The sequence below is a fragment of the Dicentrarchus labrax genome, unplaced genomic scaffold, assembly GCF_905237075.1.
Source record: "Dicentrarchus labrax unplaced genomic scaffold, dlabrax2021, whole genome shotgun sequence".
NCBI lineage: Eukaryota > Metazoa > Chordata > Actinopteri > Moronidae > Dicentrarchus > Dicentrarchus labrax.
In genome coordinates this window covers 5,381,944-5,403,101 of record NW_026136718.1, presented here as the reverse complement: position 1 = coordinate 5,403,101, position 21,158 = coordinate 5,381,944, and the positions used below count along the sequence as shown (strand labels likewise).

Below are 21,158 nucleotides of genomic sequence, written 5' to 3'. Positions count from 1 at the left end.
ACTGCTAACTCGGAGCTAGCTCAGCAGCAAGCTTGAACCCAAGGAGTAATGAAAATAAGATTAATTACAGGTTATTTAGCTAAATAATAAATGTACAAATAAAATGAAAAAGGGAAAAATAATCCTTTAACTTTAAATATCAACACTTTATGTTTTACAGGGAATTTGTCTGTGTGTAAAGTGACACTTGTTGGTGCCAAAAAACTACATTTGAAAGACTCAACAGCAGCGTCTCTTTCCAGGAATCATGACCCGTTAGTCCAAATAATCCAGAGCTGGTTATGAGCAATTTCATGTAGGAACTATTTTCTCTCTACGTATCACTGCGCAGAAGGAAACTTGCATCTACTCATAGACGAAAGGCTCGTGCTTGTGACTGTGCAGGATGTAAACATTAATGGTGTCCTCTGCTGAGCTGTAACATTAGCAAGCTCAAAAATGCACACTTTGTTGAAACTGCGTACAGCAAAGTCTGGATTATCTTGAGTAAGGAGTTCTGGAAAAAGAAATTGCTCTTGAGTTTTTCAAATGTATTTTTCAGATGCTATGAGTGCCAAAAGCAGAGCGCCATCCGGTTCCATAATATTCAAGAGAAGGCAGACATCTCTGCTCCGATATCTCCAAAACTCAGCAACTAACACCAAACATTCTAGATGGATAAATAGCACTTCAGCTAAGTGTCCCTTTAAAGTAACTGTTGTTGGCTTCTGAGGTTCAGATCTGGATCAGAGACATAGTTGGCTGGCAGGCAGGAGAGTGAACCTGGTGTATTGGCCGGGTTAGGATGAAGATCGGGGTTGTGGTTTGTACATGCCGTGGAGGGTCACAGGGATGATGGCGTTGACCTCTGCCCTGGCGAGCTCTGTCAGTTTCATGGCATCCAGCACCAGCAGGAAGCCAGGCCTCTCTGCACCGGGCTTCACCACGATACTCAGCAGCACACCTGAAACACAGAGACAGACGGGGGTGAATGTGTGTATGTGTGTGTGTGTGTGTGTGTGTGTGTGTGTGTTTCCACCTCAGATATGATTAGAAAGAAGCAGTGGTGGAGGAAGTATTTACGTATATAAGTAAAAGTACTGAGACTACACTGTAAAAATACTTTGTTACAAGTAAAACTGAAAATGTTACTGAAGTAAAAAAATATGTAGGTATAATCAAGAAAATGTACTTAATGTATGCAGACCAATGTGCTGTATGTTTCACTTGTAGTTATATATAGTATATGTGTGTGTGTGTGTGAGAGTTATAGTGTGTGTGTGTGTGTGTGTGTGTGTGTGTGTGTGAGAGAGAGAGAGAGAGAGAGAGAGAGAGAGAGAGAGAGAGAGAGAGAGAGAGAGAGAGAGACAGAGTGTAATTATGTGTCTCCTACCATCGTCCTCCCCTGTGGCTCCAGGTGTTGGTACAAACAGCGGCTCTGATGGGTAACACTCTTCCTCTTGCCACACCCAGGTCTCTTTGGTCTGTACGTTCAGCTTGACAATCTACAGCATGTCACCAATAAACAACCAACAGTCTTTGTTAACAACAACATCAGTGCAACCAAACACTTTTCTTTCTTTCTTTCTTTCTTTCTTTCTTTCTTTCTTTCTTTCTTTCTTTCTTTCTTTCGTCCGTGAATGATAAAAGTGCTCCTACCCTGTCGGGGATGAAGTGGTTGAGTCCCAGGCCGTAGGCGAAGGAGTACTTCTTCCCACAACACTGAGAGTAGTTAATCTGTGGAAACTCAAAGGCTGAGAGAGAGAAAGAGACATATACAAAGAAAGAGACCCCTATAAATACATATACATAAACATCATGACGAAAAATTATATTCAGTACATTAAATAATTATAATTATTTTCACCTTTACCAGCTGCAACATTAAAGTGGTGAATACGTTAATACATTAGTACTTCTTCTTTTGGCATTTTAAGGTTATGTTAATGGTAATAATTAAGTACTTTTACATGAGTAAAGGGTTGAATGCAGGAATGTGTGTGTGTGTGTGTGTGTGTGTGTGTGTGTGTGTGTGTGTGTGTCAGTCACCCTGTCTTGGTCCAGAAAAGAGGACTTCAGGTTCCAGCCAGATGGTGCCATCACTAAGAAGAACAGCAGTTGCTGTAGTGTAGGACAGAGATACCAGATTCTTCCCCTGCTCTTCCTGATAACACACACAAGCACACACAAACTGTTAGCACACTCACACTATAGAAGGGTATTTTACCTTTTGGTTTATGGGAAAAGTTGTGACTTGAATGAAATACGGATCCATGATCAGGTCCTACTAATTAGAAAGAGAGGACTTCCACACAGACATTTCAAAATAAAAGTTCATAAAAGAATGCCATACAACCAGTAAATACATTAGTGATGACATCGCTAACTTGCAGTACGTGTGTGTGTAGGTGTCGACTCACCCTGTGTATATCCAGCGGCAGTACGTATCGTCTAACCTCGGGCTGAGGAGCTGTCATTGCCGCTTTCTTCACTTCCTCCCACTCCTGCTTCAGGTTGGCCAGGTACAGGTAGTTATACACAAAGTCATGGCTGTGGAAAACGAGAGAGAGAGGTCAGGATGAGACAGTTATACTGATCATGAAGCACTCACACAGACACACGCAGGGTCACACCCACCCTTTCCACGTGCAGAGGTCAACAACGATGAATCCCTGGTCCTCGTAGGCGTTAATATGGTGGAAGATGTTGAAAGCTGATGTTCTGAACTTGTGGCTGCTCATGTAACCTGCTGAGTCCTTGGTGGCCAGGTGGAACCATGTCTACAACACACACACACACACACACACACACACACACACACACACACATTGATCATTGATCATTTTACATTTCTTTGTGGTCATTTTGTGTCTCTTTGGGGGGTTTGCGTCTCTTTGCCCTCATTTTGCATCTCAGTGGGGTTTTTTGCATCTCTTTGTGATCATTTCTGCATGTTTTTGTGGTTGTTTTGCATCTCCCTGTGGAGATTTTGTGTAACTTTGTAGTTGTTGTGCATGTCTTTGTGGTCATTTTCACATTTTTGTGGTTGTGGTTTTTTTTTTTGAGTCGCCCTGTCCAGTAATTTTTTTGCACCTCCTTGTGATCATTTTTTGAGAGTCTGGGCCAGGGGCCCTGGGTCTGCAATTCATCCAAGATGCTAACAAACTTGATATTAAATTAAACTGGCCTACCCCCAAGCTTTCGTTGGATTCAAAGCAATCCATGTACGTAGCTCCTCTGATGCTCCAAGCCGACAGGAACTTGAACAAGTTGATCTTCACCGGCTGCTCCACAAACACAAAGTAGTTGTCTGTCATGCCGAAACTACAGACAGACAAGCAAAGAGAGACAGACACGTACAGATACGTAAGCAGCAGTAACAACTCTTTGAGCGGTCACAGACACAAACTGAGGGTTTTTGGCTGGTTTGGGAGAGTTTCATCAAACAGTTACAGATGCATTCATTGTGAGAAATGGAAGAACTAACTGGGTACCTGTGTACATAGGAGGGTTTTAACCTCTCACTGCTGGGTAGTTGAACCACAATTTGGGATTTCTCAAGAGGATCTGACTTGTCTGGAAACATAGAGACAGCGTGTGAATCAACATTAGAAGGTGTGTGCATGTGATTAAGTCAAATAAACTCAGTTCCTTCAATTAAAAACGAAATCCAGAGGAACAAGACTCACCTTTCTGAGCAGGTGGGATCTTGATGATATTATAAGCCAGACTCATGTTTTTGCCAAAGCAGTTGCCGATGTTATAGACTGTGCCATCTGCGTCAGTGTGGGGGTGGGCAGTCACCCCATTCACTGAGAGGTACTTACACAGGTCCACCTAATATAAATACATGCAGCACACAAGACAGAGAAAGAGCCGCATCAAGAAACTCATTCATTATCAGTGTAATACCGCCTGCACGTCCAAAGAGTCAGCATGATGTAAACCAATCAGCTCTCACCTTCTTTAAAGTCTCCAGCGAATCAGGATCAACTTTAGTGATGTAATTAGTCTCTGTGACAGCGTAGAAGTCTTCACCGACTGGATAGATGTTCACTAAGCAGTTATCAGTCACCTCAATGCCTCTGAAGTAAGTAAAGAATCTGCACAGAAACAAGACTGAAGGTCAATCAATATCCAAACGTGTGTTTTATTAAAACAGTTTCATATAGTATTTACATTATTATAATACTGTGGGACATTGGATGCTAACAACACATGTATAGTATTCATACAGAGCGTACAGAAATCCTGAATACGTCAGTTAACAGACACACACTGTGATTAAAACTCTCTGGAGTCTGAGGCCTACCACTTTTGGGATAGTTAGACATTTTTATATTTCACCAGTCAAAAAAACACTGACCCCCTAAGTGCTACTTATTCTTATATTCAGCGCAAACTCAGCACCAACAACCTGACCTGAGAGAAGTAAGAATGCCATTAATCTTTTTTTGTTTAAACCAACTGTAAACATACATTTTTAAAAAACCTATTTTTAAAAAAACACATTATAAACATTTCTTGGCAAAAACCTGGAGCTATAAACCTTGTAAACATAGGTGTTGGCAACAACTAGGTGATTAAATCATTCAGAAATATTATGAGGTTTGACTACATTAGCGTGAGAGTGGGAATGATTATTTACACACAGCGCCTACAATATTTGACCGATTGAACCTCAGTTGTAAACTTCAGTGTTGTTGAAAAGGTCAAGGATAGGGGGTTACCTGGAGAAGATGTTTTTGCAGGGATCTGGGTAGGCTGCTGTTCCAAACTCTGTGATGACTACTCTGTTCTCCGTCATGGCACGAACGTATGCATCCGTCCTGATAAACCTGAGCAGAGAGATTACACATATCATGTGCCAAAGAACCATAAAGTCAAAAGATATTTATCGTCTATTAACAGTGAAGACTGCATCTTATACTGTCTGAATCTGCTCCTCTCCCTGCAGCCTAGCACTGAGACAGCATTACTAAGAGTGTCAAATGACATCCTTATGCATGCAAACAAAGGTAAACATTTAATTTTTTATGCTACTCAGTTTATCTGCTGAGTTAAGGCTGCATAACTAGGTTGGAATTTCTGGTGAAGCTTTAAACTGGTTTTCTTCCTATTTCACAAATAGATTTAATGTTAATGTTAATGTTTGTATCAATAATCATGTATCCTCCTCTGCTTCCCTGATGTGTGGTGTCCCTCAGGGGTCAGTTCTTGATCCAATTCTCTTTTTATTGTACATGTCCTCTGGGTCATTTGTTCAGCCCATGCTATTAGTGGTTCAGCCCCTTTGTAGACGTCTCATATCAGTGTTATGCCGATGATACACAGATCTATTTCTCTGCAAAACACAATAACCTGAATCAACCTCCCTCTATGACTGCTTAGCCACAACCAAAAATTAGCTGTCTCTCAATTTCATCCACTGAAATCCTGACAAAACAAAACAGATTTTAGATTGGACCTGACAACACTCAAATATCAAACCTACCTACAAATCTTGGAATAATCTTTGACCAATATATGATTTTTGACCATCATGTTACTAAGCTTGTCCAGAACTGTTTTCTTCAACAAAAAAAAAATCATTAAATCAGATGTTTCTTGTCTTCCACAAATCTCAAACTATTAATTACACTTATATTTTCTCCTGTTTAGATTATAGTACAGCTGCATGATCTTTCACCCAGTTACATTTCTGCTCTATCGTTCCTCATTCCACTCCTCGACCGCTTCAATCCTCAAATCTTAGCGTTTTATCCGTCCCCACTCCAAACATATATACATATATGATATATATATATATAAAACTTTACTCACTCAAACGGTCAGTGCTTTTTAGATTTTCATAAAACACATTACTGACTCTGCCCAACAGACAAAACTTCTTCTCAAAATGAGTTGGAAGAATGATTTTTGTGGTCTGGTTTTGTGTCTGAGTGGTTTTTCTCTCTTCTCTTGCAACATTCCGGTTTGGATGAATTTACTTTCAACTCTTTTCCTCAGCTGCACAGAACTGCATTCCTCTCTGCACTAACAAAAATCAGATGTCATAAAAAAAACCTGCAACAGTATTTGGATTTGGATAACAAGTGATAAACAATCGAGTGTGTGTGTGTCAGATTTGTGAATTTATGTTAAAAAAATGTCCAGCAATGTTAAGACAACATTTCTGGACCCACTCCTAGCACCAGATCCATCTCAAAAACTATTTCTAAAGAAAACACAAGAAAAAATACATTTCAAAACAGCATAGAAAGAGAAAAGACAGACAAGAAAACATGTAAAAACACACATGAAAACTGGTAATCATCTCCCAAATTCCAAATGTGTGGTTTAAGATGTCCTCTGCTTTTGTAAGGTAATGAAGATTCTTACTTCCTGTAGTAGGTCACCTGACTGTCCTTTAGGTCAAACTTGTGCATGAGAGCCTGTCCATCAAACAGGTGGTAGAAGGGTTCATCTCCGATCTCGAAAAGACCTGGACCCATTCTGAGAAGACTGCCACCCAGCCATGACGGTATAATACCTGCAAACACACACACACACACACACACACACACACACACACACACACACACACACACACACAGTCACGTGCTATTGTTCAGTTTTATTGTTTCTATGCACAGGACTAGAAGATGAGATGAGACAACACATTAATTAGTGAGATTAGAGGTGCTAGTATGCAGATTATTTTCTTTCACAAATTCTGTGACCCATCCGATTCTGTGATCAAAATCCTGTAGAACTTCAGTTGTTAGCCATTTTATTAAACATTCTTTCATACTTTGTATCATAATTTCTTACAATAGGTGTTAACATAAATGTCACTCTAGAGTATTATGTTAACAAATTTCGACAGCTGTTCGATAGCAGAATGTGTGACCCTATAATTCAGATGTTAGTTTCACAAAGGGTCACAAATTCTAATAGCTAGAATAACAAAAACTTTAGGTCTGTCTGTAAAGCTCCAAAACCTCATCTGACAATATATGGTACCACAATGTTTGGAAACAGCTTCACATACTGGAAACAGTATGAAACGTTTCTAGTAGCTGAAAATCCTCGTCAGGTCACAACATATGGTGTGACACCGGATGTAGCCTTATATTTGGCAGACATGGGAGTGATATTGATCTTCTCATGTCTCAGCTTGTAAGAGAATAACTGTATATCCCATAATTCAAATGGCTCCTTCAAGAAAATCTGTCAGCCTATGTCAAAGTTTAGACCTGATAGTCTAAGGTGGATCATTGCTATGTTAGTTTACAGTAGAGTTGTACTATTGTCAGCTTTGAAATCAAGAAAGAAATAATGAATAGGCTGCTTCTATAGTTAGTTCCTACCACTACTATAATAGTTCCTACCAGTGATCTTAGCAGGTATCGGTTCATTCAGCTCCTCCACTGTCTCAAAGATCTTCTTGTAGCCTCCAGCAGGATGCTCCACACTGGAGAGGAAAATAAAACACTGAATTTAAAGAACAACTCAATAACAAGACCAAGTCAGAAAAAAGTTTTAAAAGACATGGTTTCTTTTGTGTTGTATGAACACTTTTCATATAGAGCAGGTCTAGACTCCTTACACAATTCAAACTCCATCTGCTGAGGAAGATGGTGTGATACCATCAAAAGCTCCAGAATGTATTTGTCAGTATGTGTTTGCATGAACTCCAAGATCGACTAAAAAAAAAAAAAATCACATCAGCTACAGGACTTAGCATCCACTAAAACTGACCCTTATTTTGACATCAAACCGGAAAACTACAGCAAACAGCACAGCTTGTCTGCATCTGCTTTGATTGGTAACAAAACCAAGAAGTTCAAAGACAGCAGCTTTTTCTCTGTTACTTAGTCTGACAGATGTTTTTGCAGCAGACTCTGGTTTTAGCAGGTATTTCACTACTGCAGCAATACATTTTCTCTTTAATCTCATGTTGAGAGTTTTGTTTTTAATCTCTGGTGGAAAACTGCATAGTTCACCATCAAATCTTTTTCTCATTCAAGGAAAACAACAAACGTCACTGAGTGACGTCTACAAACTGCTTTCACTTATTCATTCCTGAGAAACCAAAATATGAACCTTGAAAGGTCTTTTTATAAAAATATGTTTAGTCTTTAAGTTTTTGTATCATCAAACCTGAAAACTACAAGAGAAAAGAAAGGGAAAGTTTTACTCACCGACTGACCATGCTGCCGTATGTTCTTCAAGCAGCCTGTGAAAAGAGACTCTGGCTTGCATTTAAACCACACAGATTTCCTGTGGTGAGGGATGGAAACTGGGCCCCCTCCACCCTTTTCCTCTCGTCCACCCCCTTCTCTCATTTTCTCCTCCCCCTTTCCATCCTTCCTCATTTCCCCCATTCCCTCCTTTCCTCTGCATCTCCCTCTCCTCCCCCATTTTCCTTTTAAGCGTGTTTCTCCCCTGTCCCCTGCTTTGCCTTTTCTTCCTCCTCCTCCTTCCCTGCTCTTATCCAGAGCTGAACAAGCCAGCTTTGTCTCCTCTCCTTTCAGCCGTCTGGCCCTCAGCTCCATGCAGAATGTTCTCTGGGCCCCCGCAACAAGGTCTCTGGGAACACAAACACTCACTCACCTACCAATGATGTGGGTCAAACTAGTAAAGTCAGCTTTTAAAAGCAGTGTGTTAGTTTTGTTGTTTGTACATGGATATGCGTGTTGTAAGAATCCTGTCTAATTAGTTCCAGACAGCCTTTACAGACACTCAGAAACTATTTTAATTGGCTAGCCCCGGAGGGGGAGGGAGAGCAACAGAAAGAAAGAGGGAATGATTAACCATGACTATTTTTTTTTTGTCTTCTGTCATTTTGATAAATGAAAGTTGACTGCTGAATAGAAAGATGGAAGGGTGGATTCTAATGAATGGTTACGTGATAAGGGTTGATATGAGCAGTAATCTGTCCGTTCCTGCCGAGTGAAGAAGTGAAGTTATGCTTGTCTTTGAGTTTTTGTTGTTTTCAGCCGTGCTCATGGCTCCAGAGATGGCGTAGTCAGTCTGACAGTCCACCACTTCTCACCACTGGTCCAGACTGAAACATCTGAATAACTGTTGATGGATTTTCACGGACCCTTGAACAAACATTCACGTTCCCCTCTGGATGAATTGTTCTAACTTTGGTGACCCGTTAAAGGACCGGTGTCTATGATATAGTGGCATCTTGTGGTGAATTTGCAGATTGGCCTATTCTGGGCTACTGCAGGAACATGATGGTTCAAGGTGGCAGACTCTGCATAAGAACACGGTCCCTCTTTGGATAAAAACGGGTCATTCTAAGGTAATAAACTTTTTCTTATTTTCAGGCGAAAACACTAATGAAAACATACCTATGAATTATTACTTTCCGGCTGATAGATCCTCCTAAATGTTACACATTGGACCTTTAACTTTCCATCTAGCGCCATAATCAGATCAACATTTTTAATTTATTCAATACTTTTACAACCACATACCCACAAAAATAATCACATTCACATCAGACTGACAGTCAGTGTTTTTCTCTCTCTCAAAAAGTCTGTCCTGTTTAAAAAAAATAAAAAAAACATGCAGTGGAATCCAACTTATTTAGAGGAGTTCCTCCTCTTGAGAGCGTCAGAGTGCTAACCAAATATGAAAACAAGTCAACAGACTGTACTGGTAACGTACACAGGGGGAAATGTTTGTGTAAGGATGGCACCAGAATAAAAGACGGTGAGACTACAGGAATGTCCAAAAGGAAAGGGATAAAAAATTGTGCTCAGAACATTTCACAGAAACAATTTTGACGTACTAAAGCCACTGGATTTGGCTTTAATCCCATTATAGTATCAGCGTTATATTAAGGGTGGAAGGAATGTAGTTTTTATTGTCTGTTCAGGGGCCAGTCTAGTATACCTGGCACAAGGCTGCAACTAATGACATATTTCTGTTAGAAAATGGTGAAAAAAAAAGTTTCCCAAAGCCTAAGCTGACATCCAAACCTCAAAGATATTCAGTTTACTGTCATAATTACTATTAAAGAAACCAGAAAATAAACACATTTGAGAAGCTGAAATACAATGAATTAATTATCAAAATAGTTTTAATTTGATAGCAGACAACTGATCGATTAATCAACTAATGATTAATTCATTTCACAAACCCACACACAAAACTGCAAACAGAAACAGGACAAAAGCATATAAATAGAACAGGTTTATTTTCCAGGACTTTGCATAGTAAACAATGTAGAGGAAGAGTACAACTGTGTAGATACATACTCCTCCGTAAAAGTCTGCTGATGAGTGCATATATATGGTGAGGCATACATACACAAACACACACACACACATCTGATCTGAGGTATAGACAAACATATGAGGGTAGAACTAATACTTCATATAAGATAAATATAAAAAAAAAAAAAAGGGACAGCTTGAGCTTTTGAGCCAAGCTTGTTACATTTCCTCTGACACTTGACATAATATGGGTTCTGTATTGCACCTCAGTTGACTAAATACCTGTTAGCATCCATCACTGGCAATTAACGCAAGCCATCCCAGACAAGCGGCTGTCATAACAATAGGTACAGACAATAGTCACTTCACTGCTTTCAAATGATTAACGCAGTAGTTGAGAAAACACTTTATGAGGCTTTATTTATAAGCAGTAGCAACCGTTTACCCAGTATATGACAAGTGTCGGGTGAAACCTTCTTTAGGGAGTCTAATTTGCATTAAATATGTATAAATTAACCATTCTTATGATTGACATGACTTATCCCAATGCCTAAATCCAGTGCAAAACATTTCTCTAGCCAATAAACTAAGAAGGGATGAGTTAGGGATAAGACACACAAAGAATGAACAAAAAGAACTGGGAAAGGTGAGCTCTATTTAAAATAACTGAGATGTACATGAAATAACTGAGATCCTTGAAACCGAAAGATCCCATAAGAGAAAAACCTAAAACTTTACTGTAAAATGCTTTAAAAACACACCACACAAGAAACATGAAGACTAAAGAGCATTTCAAATAAAACTTGAGATTCAATGATGTAAAAAAAAAAAAAGTCTATAAAAACAGTTAACGTGACAAGAAACATGTCAAACAAAGACGTCTCTACCACGGCTCCCAATATCATCGCTCATATAAATTAAGAAATCTATCATCTAATTATGGCCGTACCAGTGATGTCAGAATTGCCTATTTTTTTTCTCCCAAAATGCACTCTGAAGCACACAGTCACACACACACACACACACTTTCATTCAGGTCAGTATCAGCTAGCAACAGAGATGACAGGTGAGAGGGGAAATAAAAAAGGGTTTTGAGAGAAAATTCAACCGATCCAAATGAACACAGATACTACAAAAAAAAAAAAAAAAACCCTGTTATATTGAAACACATTAACTAACGTGAACTTCTCTAAGGAACCACTCTCTGTCTGCCTTCATCTTACTCAGCTGTCAACGCGGTACGCACACGCACACACACACACACACACACCATTGTAGAAGTCATCCAGCCTGCATTACCTCTTATATTAGCACAGCAATAAGACACAACAGGAACAGTATTTCGAATGTCACAACAAAAAGTTAATGGCTGCAAAGAGAAGTCTCTTAGAATCAGTGCAGTAAAAGTGCAGCAAAAACGATGGAAATACTGGCTTCTATAACGGTGACACCTGCATGGTTAGTTTAGTTCCTGATGCTGAAAGCTTTGGTCTTCTTAATGTTGAGGAGGGGAGGTTTAATCTTTGGCTTGTTGTTTTCCCGGTCTGAGGAGGGAAACCGACGGCGGTAGATGTCTGGATACTGCTTCTGAAACTAAACCAAAAGACAATAAAACTCATTATAGAGTGATTGACCATGTCCACACAGCCATGAGAGTACACATACTATTAATTCCATCATCATATGTCCGAGAGGATCTGTTGGACTGTCTTCACTGACGTCCATCTATGCAGACACCCAGTGTGGCAACCATCAGTTTAAGTATATCAGTGCCTTTAAGAGTAACTTGACACCAGGCTGAACAGTAGTGTTTCACTGCCCTCTGCTCACCTCTAACAGCCATTAGTGATGTCTGCAACTTTACTGCTAGATGCCACTAAATCCTGCACACTGGTCCCTTCGGTTACTCTTTATGTCCTAGTTGAAACTAATGATTGCTGAAATCGAAGGCTAGTAAAAACTGCTGCAAAATGTTACAAATGACCACAGACCTTTTTCACAGCAGCCATTTTGACAGTAAATAGTCAGGTCAAACAGAGTCAGGGGGCTGCTACTGTGCATATTGGCTCACTGAAAAAAAAAAGGCTCTGCTACACTAACTGGACCTTAATTACTGTCACATGTTCGGCCATTTTCAACTCACAAAATGATTTCCATACATTTGGTGAGAATGTCAACACCAGCATTGATGGGTTTAATCACAGCAGTCATATTATTTTGTTTACGGCTCAAAAAATGTGCAGTACGTCTTTAATAACTCAAATCAAAAGATGTTTATGTAATGTGTTCATGTTAAAGAACCAAACACTGGCTGATTGGATAAGGTGCTGCCTGTAACTTCATGCTTATGATAAAGAAGCTTCAGGTATATATATAGTGAAAATACAGATTTCTGACTGAGCATTTGAGGAGTGTTTTGTTACCTGCTTCAGTTTCTTGCGTCTGTCCTTCTCACTTATGTTTTGGTCTGTCAGCAACATCTCCAGCAGCTCCTCCATGGCCTTCTGGGAAGATTCCAGCTTTTGCTGTTCAAACTCTGCGCCACTAATCTGATGGCAGAACGCGTAGATGGGCATTGGAGCGCAAACTGGATCGCCGCCATCCACATTAGGAACACCGTCGACTGGAACCTGTGGTATCAAAGAGAACATCTGTATGTCTGTGTGGATTAACTGTATATTCAAAAGCTGACAAATTATATGGTCTGCTATATTTTCAACTACATTTTTACACATTTTATACACACATTACACAATGTATAATACATAGATTTATAAAAAACAAACATAAAGTATAATTTAACATGTGTTTATGCAACACTGTAAAACATATCACTGTACAACCTATTATACTACTACATGAGGTATCTGTGTATGTGACCTCAGGATGCATATTCTGTAAGGGGCTACGGGTGTACCTGTACTGTACGCAGATACTGTATACGGTCGCTGATAGCACTGAGCAGGTACTCTGGGACCGAGAGGATGCTTTCTTGATGGTCCATTAGAAAGGACACCAGTCTGGTGGCTAACAGCTCGTCCAAATCACATTCCACGGCGCTGCCCAGAACGCAGCCTGAAAACGTGTGAACCATCTGGGAGGAAGAACACAAATTACAGATAAAGACAAGCAGTCAAAACAGCCAGTAAAGACGCACAAATTCATGTATTTAAAAGGCAAATAAGGAAAGAAACTGTGAGCATAAACCAGCCGAGCACAGTAAGATATCTAGAGGAAAGAGCAACACGTGAATTTTGTTCCTCACCAGTGTTCGGGTGCCGATGGCCGGGTGGAGGCGGGGCATGTCCACGTTCTGGCTGATGCGTGACATCATCCTCATGAGGAGCTGCAGCTTCCTGCGGGAGGCGGGGGGGAGGAGGAGGGTACAGAGCTGCAGGGCCTCAATGGCCACACGCTCACACTGAGGCTGGAGAAGGCCTGACACACACACACACACACAAACAGAGCTATACTCAGTAGTGATGATGATGATGGAGATGGGTGAATTCTGCAGTACAATCAGTACAGAGACAAACAACAGTGGGATCACTCTTGATGGCCACATTCATCCATCTCCGCTACATCACATTCACTGGATTAGACAAAACAAATGGATGAATGGATTGATGAATGACAAGATTAATCAACTACAGTGGAAGATGAGTCAGGTGAGATATATGAACACATTTTATGTACTGTCATATGCAATGTGCGTCCCGGTTCATAGCCCTGATATCTCCTGGAATATGCGATAGAAGAATGTTGAAAATACAAACTTGCTCGAGGGTACGAAATGTTCTTTCCAATTTTTGCTGCTCCACAGTGCAACTGGTGGCTTTGTATTGTCCATAATGAAAAAGACCCTTCTCCATCGGATTCAATTGTTCTTTTTGCTACTTTACCGTACGTTGTTATTTTTCCATATTTGTAGGTTGCTTGGAAGAATTCCTACCATCCACTGAGTTTGTATTTTCAACGTTCTTCTTGGGACAAATTCTAAGTGGATCTATGTCTGAAATGTTCCAGGAGATATCCATGCAGATAGTTATGGTGTTGGATCCGGGCTGCCTGGTTCATTGCCTTTCTTTACAGCACTATACTAACATCTTGTGAGTATCTGTCTCTGTAAGGTCGGATATCTTTGCTTTTAACTACGCGTTCGAATGATGGCTGCCTCGTGTATCCTGTGTCCTTTTGGACAGGTGCATGTGCACATCCTCGGAAATGAATGCAACGTGTGGCTAAAAGGCACATGTATCTCTGGCTTACGAATGATCTAATGGTTTCTAAAGTCTCAGGTTCCCTTAACGCCTCTTTCAACATATTTTTCCCCTCATATTTTGACCCCCTTTTACTTGGCAAGTAAGAGACAGGTTCATTTTGGAGAATCTTTCACTTAAAATGAAAGAAAACTTGCCAAAGCACATTGCAAAAATCAAAAGGAAGCAGACAGAAAATATAACAAAGCATGACAAAAGCAAGCAACTTAAAATGCGCTTTATACCTTAAACTACAATCAAAGAGTACTATCTACCAGTACTTTCTTTCATTCCTTTCTCCTGCAGACGTGTTTATTAGAACCTTTGAAATGTTAAATAACACACACCACCAAAAAGTGAAACTTCACCAATCGAGGTCAATAGGAGTTTGCCATACCAGTAGTGGTTAGAAAGTTAGATGGGAGTTAGTTTGATTACACATTGATAGACAAGCAGACACACAGACAGATAGATACAGGGGAGAGGGTCTTACTGTGCTCAGGTTTAGGTTGGGGGGGCTTGGTGCTGCTGGTAGGCACACAGACAGGCGGTTTGAACAGGCAAATAGGTCGAGACTGCCTCGACACATCCAGAGAGCTGAGGCAGCGGCGGAGAGCGGCGGGTGCAGGGCGAGTCCAAAGATTAGAGGTACTGGAAGCGGGTCTGGGCCCGCTAGGTCCTGTGGTAGCGTGAGGCCCTTGTACTTTGGCCATAGCAGATGAAGAAAAGGAGGCGAAAGGATGATAGGAGGAAGAGGAGAGATGACAAGAGGACAGCGAGGGAGGACGTGAAGCTGAGGAAGAGTGATGCTGTTCAGCAGGAGTGTTTACGTTCAGGCAGCTGGTTGCCCGGCCCTGCCATTTGCTCTCCTTGACATCTTCCTCCTGGGTTTCTATGACAATGTCCAGGCAGCTGCCTACGCTGCGTGGCCGAAAGGTGCGCGACCTTTGTGCGATTGACAGTCCCGCTACAGAAACTACAGACTGTCTATTTCTGGGTGTGCCTCCGGTAGTATTTTCAGAAGCAGCGGGGGTTGCTTTGGATACAGGTGGGAAGTCTGTATGACTGTGGAGTGTTGCGGCGTCAGGGCTGTCATCCTGGCTCCGGTTGCTATAGGCACAGGATGCCAGGCTGTCATTGGACAGAAAAAGCTGTTGCCGGGTGAGAGGGGCAGAATCATCAAGGATAGTTTCCAGTGAGCAACTCCTGGTTTGAGGTCTTGTTGAAGCAACGGTACTCAGGCTCATGCAGCTGCCTCCTAACTGACCGTCACCTGCACTGGCAATGCCTCCTTTCAGCGCAGCCAGCCGTGACTGAAGCTTCCCACCAAGCACCTCTGTCATCGGCGACTCCGTCTCATCACATGTCCCCTGTCTGAGCAGCGACAGGAGGAGACACTCTGTGGAGCGGAAAGAGGTCTTGGCTGGAGGGGGGGCTGAGGGGAGGTCAGGCTTCTTGCGTTTCCCACGCTGGTGTATCGTGGGCGCCGCAACATACCCACAAAACACTGAGAGCAGATGCAGAGACAGAGAGAGTCAAGTGGTGCAGGCAGAGGGTCAGTGCAAGCAGACAGTGAAGGGGAGGGAGAGGGTTTAGTTACTTCAAATCTTTGGTCAGAGACAACACATAACAGGCATACACACAGAGTACAGCTGCTGACATTGCTGTTAGGACTCCACAAACAGAAGTGACAACAACCAAAACCTCTGTTAGCAGTCAAAGGGCACTGTTAGAGGTCAAAGCACGCAACCACATAGTGGAGACAGCACGTCAACATGGCTGAGCAACATATGCTGCAGACAATCCTGTCAATTTCGGCATCATTTTCTAGTAACATTAGAACTAAGCCTCTTAAAAGCGCTTCCATTTAACTGCTGTTTCATGGTCAGGAGTGACAGCCTGATGAAGTTAGTCCACAATACCTACCCAGGACGTTGATAAATAGTTCATACAGTTCGTATGTGAGTAATGGCTGCGGAAGGCTGTAGAAGTAGTCAGACACCGTTTTGAAGACATCTCTTTCAAAGCCGGGATAGGACGGCTGTGCGCTGTCGTACTTCGGCCCTAGAAATAAACAGCAAGTTACTGCAGCCATCGGTGAGGACGGTTATACTTCTCAAATCACATTCATAATCCCAACACAAACCTATGTATGCGTTTTAATTCATTACATAGTATCCTAATCTTCTAGATAAATAGTTTATTTTACCGAATGTTGCACATGCTCGTTACTACTCACAGTTGGCCAGGCTCTTCATGGCAGACAAAACCCAGTGTGGAAGGTCATCTAGAGAGATGATTAACAAAGTTAGGCTTCTTGCCAGTTATAGTTTATTGTACGGTTTGTGGGTTGTATCACCTAAAAAAGGAGTCCTAATAATTTCAGTCAGGTGGTCAAATACAGTTTTTTTTTTTTTTAAGTGAGCGGTATACATCTAAGTATGAATTGAAGGATGTGTTCAATTAGAGAGCCAAAGACACATTTTAATACCATGTATTATGATTTTTGTGCTTGCTTGTGATGTAAGAGTTTTCCATTGATATATAAACCTACTGGTCTTGTCGTCCAGTGTGACCACTCCATGCTTGTTGACTTTGGTCATGTTATGGATGATGTTTTGTGGGTTTAAATAACGGTGGTCTAAAACCTCATCAAGAGACGCAACGCCCAGAATCCTCTGCAGGCTGAAACACAAAAAACACACGGTTTAGTTACATAATAAAACCTCACTACCTCAGTCTACCTCACTATCTGCTTTGTGGACTTTAACCGTTGCTTAGGTCTCATGCATCAGATTCTTACTTATTCTGCAGGCTATTTAAATTAAATAAAACATTGTGTGACAAACTTGTAATTCCAGTCCAATAACAATATAATGAACCATGTCTGTAACACAAGAAAGTAATGGCTTTTTTCAGTTCAGTGTGTCAGTACTGGGTGAGGGTGATGTCTCTCCAGATCTCTCGTTCGTCCTCCACTGTCAGCTCTCGTCGCTGCACCTGCGGCTCTCCCACTGGCTGATTCCCACTGGCCCCTGCTTGGAGGGCAGGATCTACATTTTCCTGGGAGGCCAAAAAAAATCAGAGCATGAACCACCAACATACAATGGATTTTTATCATTTTAGTACAAACCTGTGACTGTAAACTAGGATTTTGTCTTGAAAGTGGCTGATTGATGTTTTTTTAAAGATTAAATTGTGAATAACATAGATAATATAGCCTATATCCAGTCCAGCTCACCTGTGACTCTTTCTCATTCTTTTTGATACTCCTAAACTTGAAGAAACCTTCCTTGTCCCTAAATGAAGGCCTTTTCTTAATGGAGCCCGGGGCCGAGGCTGAAGCTGGACGAGGAATGGGCTTCAAAGGAGAAGTAGACGGGAATCTGGGAGAAAGGGGAGGACATGGGGGGAGTACAATCAACATCAATCTTTACATATATTTGACAGCATCTATTCAAAGAATTAAAAATAAAAATGCATAAAAATTAAACGATTTCTCCAGAACTCTGCCTACCTGTACAGCATGTTGTTGTCCTCCAGATCCTCCGTGCCAAAGCGACTCTTCACATCTTCGATCACGTGGTTCTTCAGAAACTTCTTCAGGAGCTGCACCGTCTGTTGCCTGGTGACATCGGGGCCAAAATTGCTGTTGTTACGTAGCAGCTGGTGAAGCCAATCCACAGCTGCAGAGGCTGTGAAGCAGGAGGAGTAATGTCGGAAGTTCTGGCGGTGTTTCCTGAGGGGCATACCCGCCCGAAACAAGCGAGTCACCTCATTCCACTGAAAGAAGACAAAGAGATGTTTAGTATAGTACAGTACAACTTATAAGCAAGGACTTTTCACTTTGTGTTGATTCTGGCGCCCCCTGTGGACAACACCGTAGTGTTTGGTCTCTGTTCGTTTACAGTATTAAACTGAGACTGTTTCATAACCAGTTAAAAACAACTTGTAGTATGTTTAATATTCAGACTATGGTTCCTGTAGGACATTCTTAACAGCATGGACCAGAGAAATAGGGATGATTCAAATTCATTGATTAGTGGTGATAAAGAGTAAAACCTCCAGCAACAGTACACATTTATTGTGAGACTAACAGTTTGGGCCTGTGACCGTCCCCGGGGTCATCCCAGAGCCACCGGTCAACACGTCATTGTAAAGTTTGTCTTTGTACTACAAGGGCTGCTATTTCCCACCTCCATGCAACTTGGAAGTACATGAATTTGAATAGCTGAGCTGTGAACCTTAAGTCAGAGTACCCCCCCCCAAACTGGGGCATTGTGAGAGGCTCTTCTGACATCTTACAGATTAAAAGATGGCTAAAATATAAACCTGGCTGACAATGAAAAGAATTTATAAGACATAACTACCCTGTTAATGTCTCATCACCCCTGCTTTAGTTCACACACTGTCCAGCAGCCAGATGTCTGGCTTTAATTGGTTCAGGGTGAAGTTGTGTTAAAATAGCAGCTAATAGTTAGTCTATCTTTTTTTTTTAGACAAAAGAGGGCAATTGAAATCACTGACAAGGCATTGGACTGGGATTTTATAAGTTAGTTTTAATAGAGCTGATACAATAAGACATTAAATTGATTAGTCGCCTGTAGGGAAAGGATAACATACAATATTATCGTGTATCACAATAAAATGCTTGTTTTCATCGTGGTAAGTTTCCATTATGGTGATAACTGAATATCCTCACATGGCTTGACTTGAAAAAGCAGTCTAGCTCGCCAGCATACAGTCCTATATTGGTTTCCTTATGCATTTTGAACAAGGGGACAACAGGGAACCCACATCTTTCCAGATACAAAGGTTACACCTGATGTGTGGAAATGGTAGAGATTCAGAATAATACAGATACACAACAGAGATGAGGGGATGCAATAAATGTATGTGTTTCAGAACTAAATATAAGAAGATAGCATAAGTTATATTTTCATGATTATCTTGATAATATATAAATTATAGATATAGAAGATAACTAACATTAAATGTTCATATCGTCCCATGCCTAGGTGACTGTCAAAAAAAAAAAGATTTTTCTAACAGTGGATGTTTTAATATATCTATTAAATATATTATACAACGTTATATATATTAAAAATTGAAGAAGATATTCCACGTCCTCAGTTTTGAGTAACTTTAGAAACTCCATGTCCTCAAAGACAGTTAAACTCACGTTAATATTGTTGGGTTTGGGACTGTTGGTCGGACAGAAACATTTTATAGACCCACAATATATATTAAATCGATTAACAGAGATAAGAAAAATAAAATAATTGTAACGTTGAAGCCATAGTTTCTAAAACATTTCAAACACGGAGAACAACATATCGTTAGTAGGAAGAGCTCATGAAAGTGTTACTGAAGACTTTTACACAAACCCCCCCCCCACAATAAAGTGTGTAGTTTATTTTAAAACCAGCTATATCGCTGCCATTGACAGTAATGTTAAGTCTTCATGAATTAAGCTCGCCATTAACCAGCTCCAGCTAGACTAACTAACGTAATGGCGTTATGAGCAGGCGATGTTTGAACTTACCAGTTTGGTGGCTCGGTACGGCCCAGGGGTGATAACATGAGCACTCATATTCATCCGCAAAAGTGTTCACTTCATCGGCTGTGACAGGAGGCGAAAAATATCCATAACTCGGGCGGGGGGGAGGATTTATGGATGTTTTGCTACCAGCTTTGTGAATGGCAGCGTTGGTGAGTCTCTCTGTCTGCTTCTCCCCCGTCGGTTCAAAATTACGAGCCGCGTCCTTCTGGCACGGGATTGGACGGCGGGCGGGTCACGTGGTCGGCCTCGAACTGAGGGGGGGGAGAAAACACAACAAACCGGAGGGCAGCTAGAATAAATAAATAAACTTTAATAAAAAGGATTTTACTGTGTCAGAATATGTGCTGTCAGCGGTCAAAATGCGAGAGTGTTTTACTGTTAGTGTTTTTAACGTTGATTGTTGTGCTTCAGTTTGTCCACTCTATTGTATTCACTGAGCTCACACTCTTTTATTAGAGGGGGGGGTGATCACCAGTAGTGCCAGACAAAAGACAGTGGAAGTTAGAGACATTTCCAAAAGGGATAAACACTGGGAGTGCGGGGTTAACTCAAGCCACTGCTATAGGCATGCTAATGAATGGAAACAGATACTAACACACACACACACACACACAAAAAAAATCCAGCTTTCTGCTTTAAAAGATTCCCACAGACAAGTAAGACATATACAAAACACTTGGATTAAAAAAACTCCCTAATGGACCTATTATTCCTACTTCACTTAAAAGTCTTTTCTCAGTCTACGTGCACCGGAGGTTTCAAGTTTCAGCATCACACTTGTATAAAAATGTCTATTAGAGTAGGATTGTTGTCTTAAAGTCAGATTTACGGTAAGTGCAACAACAACAACAAAAATCCCCTGTTTAGCAGATGGATCGGCAAACAGGCTTCTGGTATCAAACTTTGCACATTCCTCATTGTGCACAGTGCAGGTCAAACATCACCACAAGTGAGGGTGGGGTTAACTCAAGCCACTGTAATAGACATGCTAATGTGCCCAAACACTAACGCAATAAATCCAGCTTTCTACTTTAAAGATCTCCCCCCAGATAAAGTATGACATATAAAACTCTCTTCTTGGTTTAAAAGATGTTTAGTCTCTAACAACCCCCACCCCAACAAAATATGTAAATATTGTTA

General features: G+C 41.0%; 2 protein-coding genes across 3 annotated transcripts; both read right to left on the bottom strand.

Moving 5' to 3' along the window:
- Positions 1 to 109: 109 nt before the first annotated feature.
- On the bottom strand, positions 110 to 8,272 carry LOC127350407 (retinal Mueller cells isomerohydrolase). The gene is made up of 14 exons (XM_051377032.1): positions 8,166 to 8,272; positions 7,353 to 7,435; positions 6,361 to 6,511; positions 4,710 to 4,817; positions 3,941 to 4,082; positions 3,669 to 3,816; positions 3,474 to 3,555; positions 3,171 to 3,303; positions 2,617 to 2,759; positions 2,400 to 2,529; positions 2,029 to 2,143; positions 1,639 to 1,733; positions 1,373 to 1,484; positions 110 to 943 (listed from the first exon to the last, which is right to left on the bottom strand). Exons 1-14 carry the CDS (start codon positions 8,174 to 8,176, stop codon positions 780 to 782), a joined length of 1,617 nt encoding a protein of 538 aa, XP_051232992.1. The 5' UTR covers positions 8,177 to 8,272; the 3' UTR covers positions 110 to 779.
- Positions 8,273 to 10,160: 1,888 nt separating this feature from the next.
- On the bottom strand, positions 10,161 to 20,213 carry depdc1a (DEP domain containing 1a). Of its 2 annotated transcripts, XM_051375711.1 has the most exons (12): positions 20,001 to 20,213; positions 17,973 to 18,238; positions 17,697 to 17,841; positions 17,391 to 17,518; positions 17,010 to 17,140; positions 16,695 to 16,742; positions 16,382 to 16,519; positions 14,949 to 15,962; positions 13,462 to 13,634; positions 13,114 to 13,290; positions 12,620 to 12,826; positions 10,161 to 11,789 (listed from the first exon to the last, which is right to left on the bottom strand). In XM_051375711.1, exons 1-12 carry the CDS (start codon positions 20,052 to 20,054, stop codon positions 11,661 to 11,663), a joined length of 2,610 nt encoding a protein of 869 aa, XP_051231671.1. In that variant the 5' UTR covers positions 20,055 to 20,213; the 3' UTR covers positions 10,161 to 11,660. The 2 variants fall into 2 exon arrangements, with proteins under 2 accessions (XP_051231671.1, XP_051231672.1); XM_051375712.1 differs by lacking the exon at positions 14,949 to 15,962 and having other exon boundaries at positions 20,001 to 20,211.
- Between the last annotated feature and the right edge of the window lie 945 nt (positions 20,214 to 21,158).

Coding starts and splice junctions, on each gene's coding strand:
- LOC127350407 (XM_051377032.1), bottom strand. Junction 3,556..3,668: donor GATCCCACCTGCTCAGAAAG/GTGAGTCTTGTT, acceptor CTATGTTTCCAG/ACAAGTCAGATCCTCTTGAG. Junction 2,530..2,616: donor GACCTCTGCACGTGGAAAGG/GTGGGTGTGACC, acceptor CGTTTTCCACAG/CCATGACTTTGTGTATAACT.
- depdc1a (XM_051375711.1), bottom strand. CDS start 20,054: ATGAATATGAGTGCTCATGTTATCACCCCTGGGCCGTACCGAGCCACC. Junction 17,842..17,972: donor GACAACAACATGCTGTACAG/GTAGGCAGAGTT, acceptor CCTTTCTCCCAG/ATTCCCGTCTACTTCTCCTT. Junction 15,963..16,381: donor ACTATTTATCAACGTCCTGG/GTAGGTATTGTG, acceptor ATCTGCTCTCAG/TGTTTTGTGGGTATGTTGCG.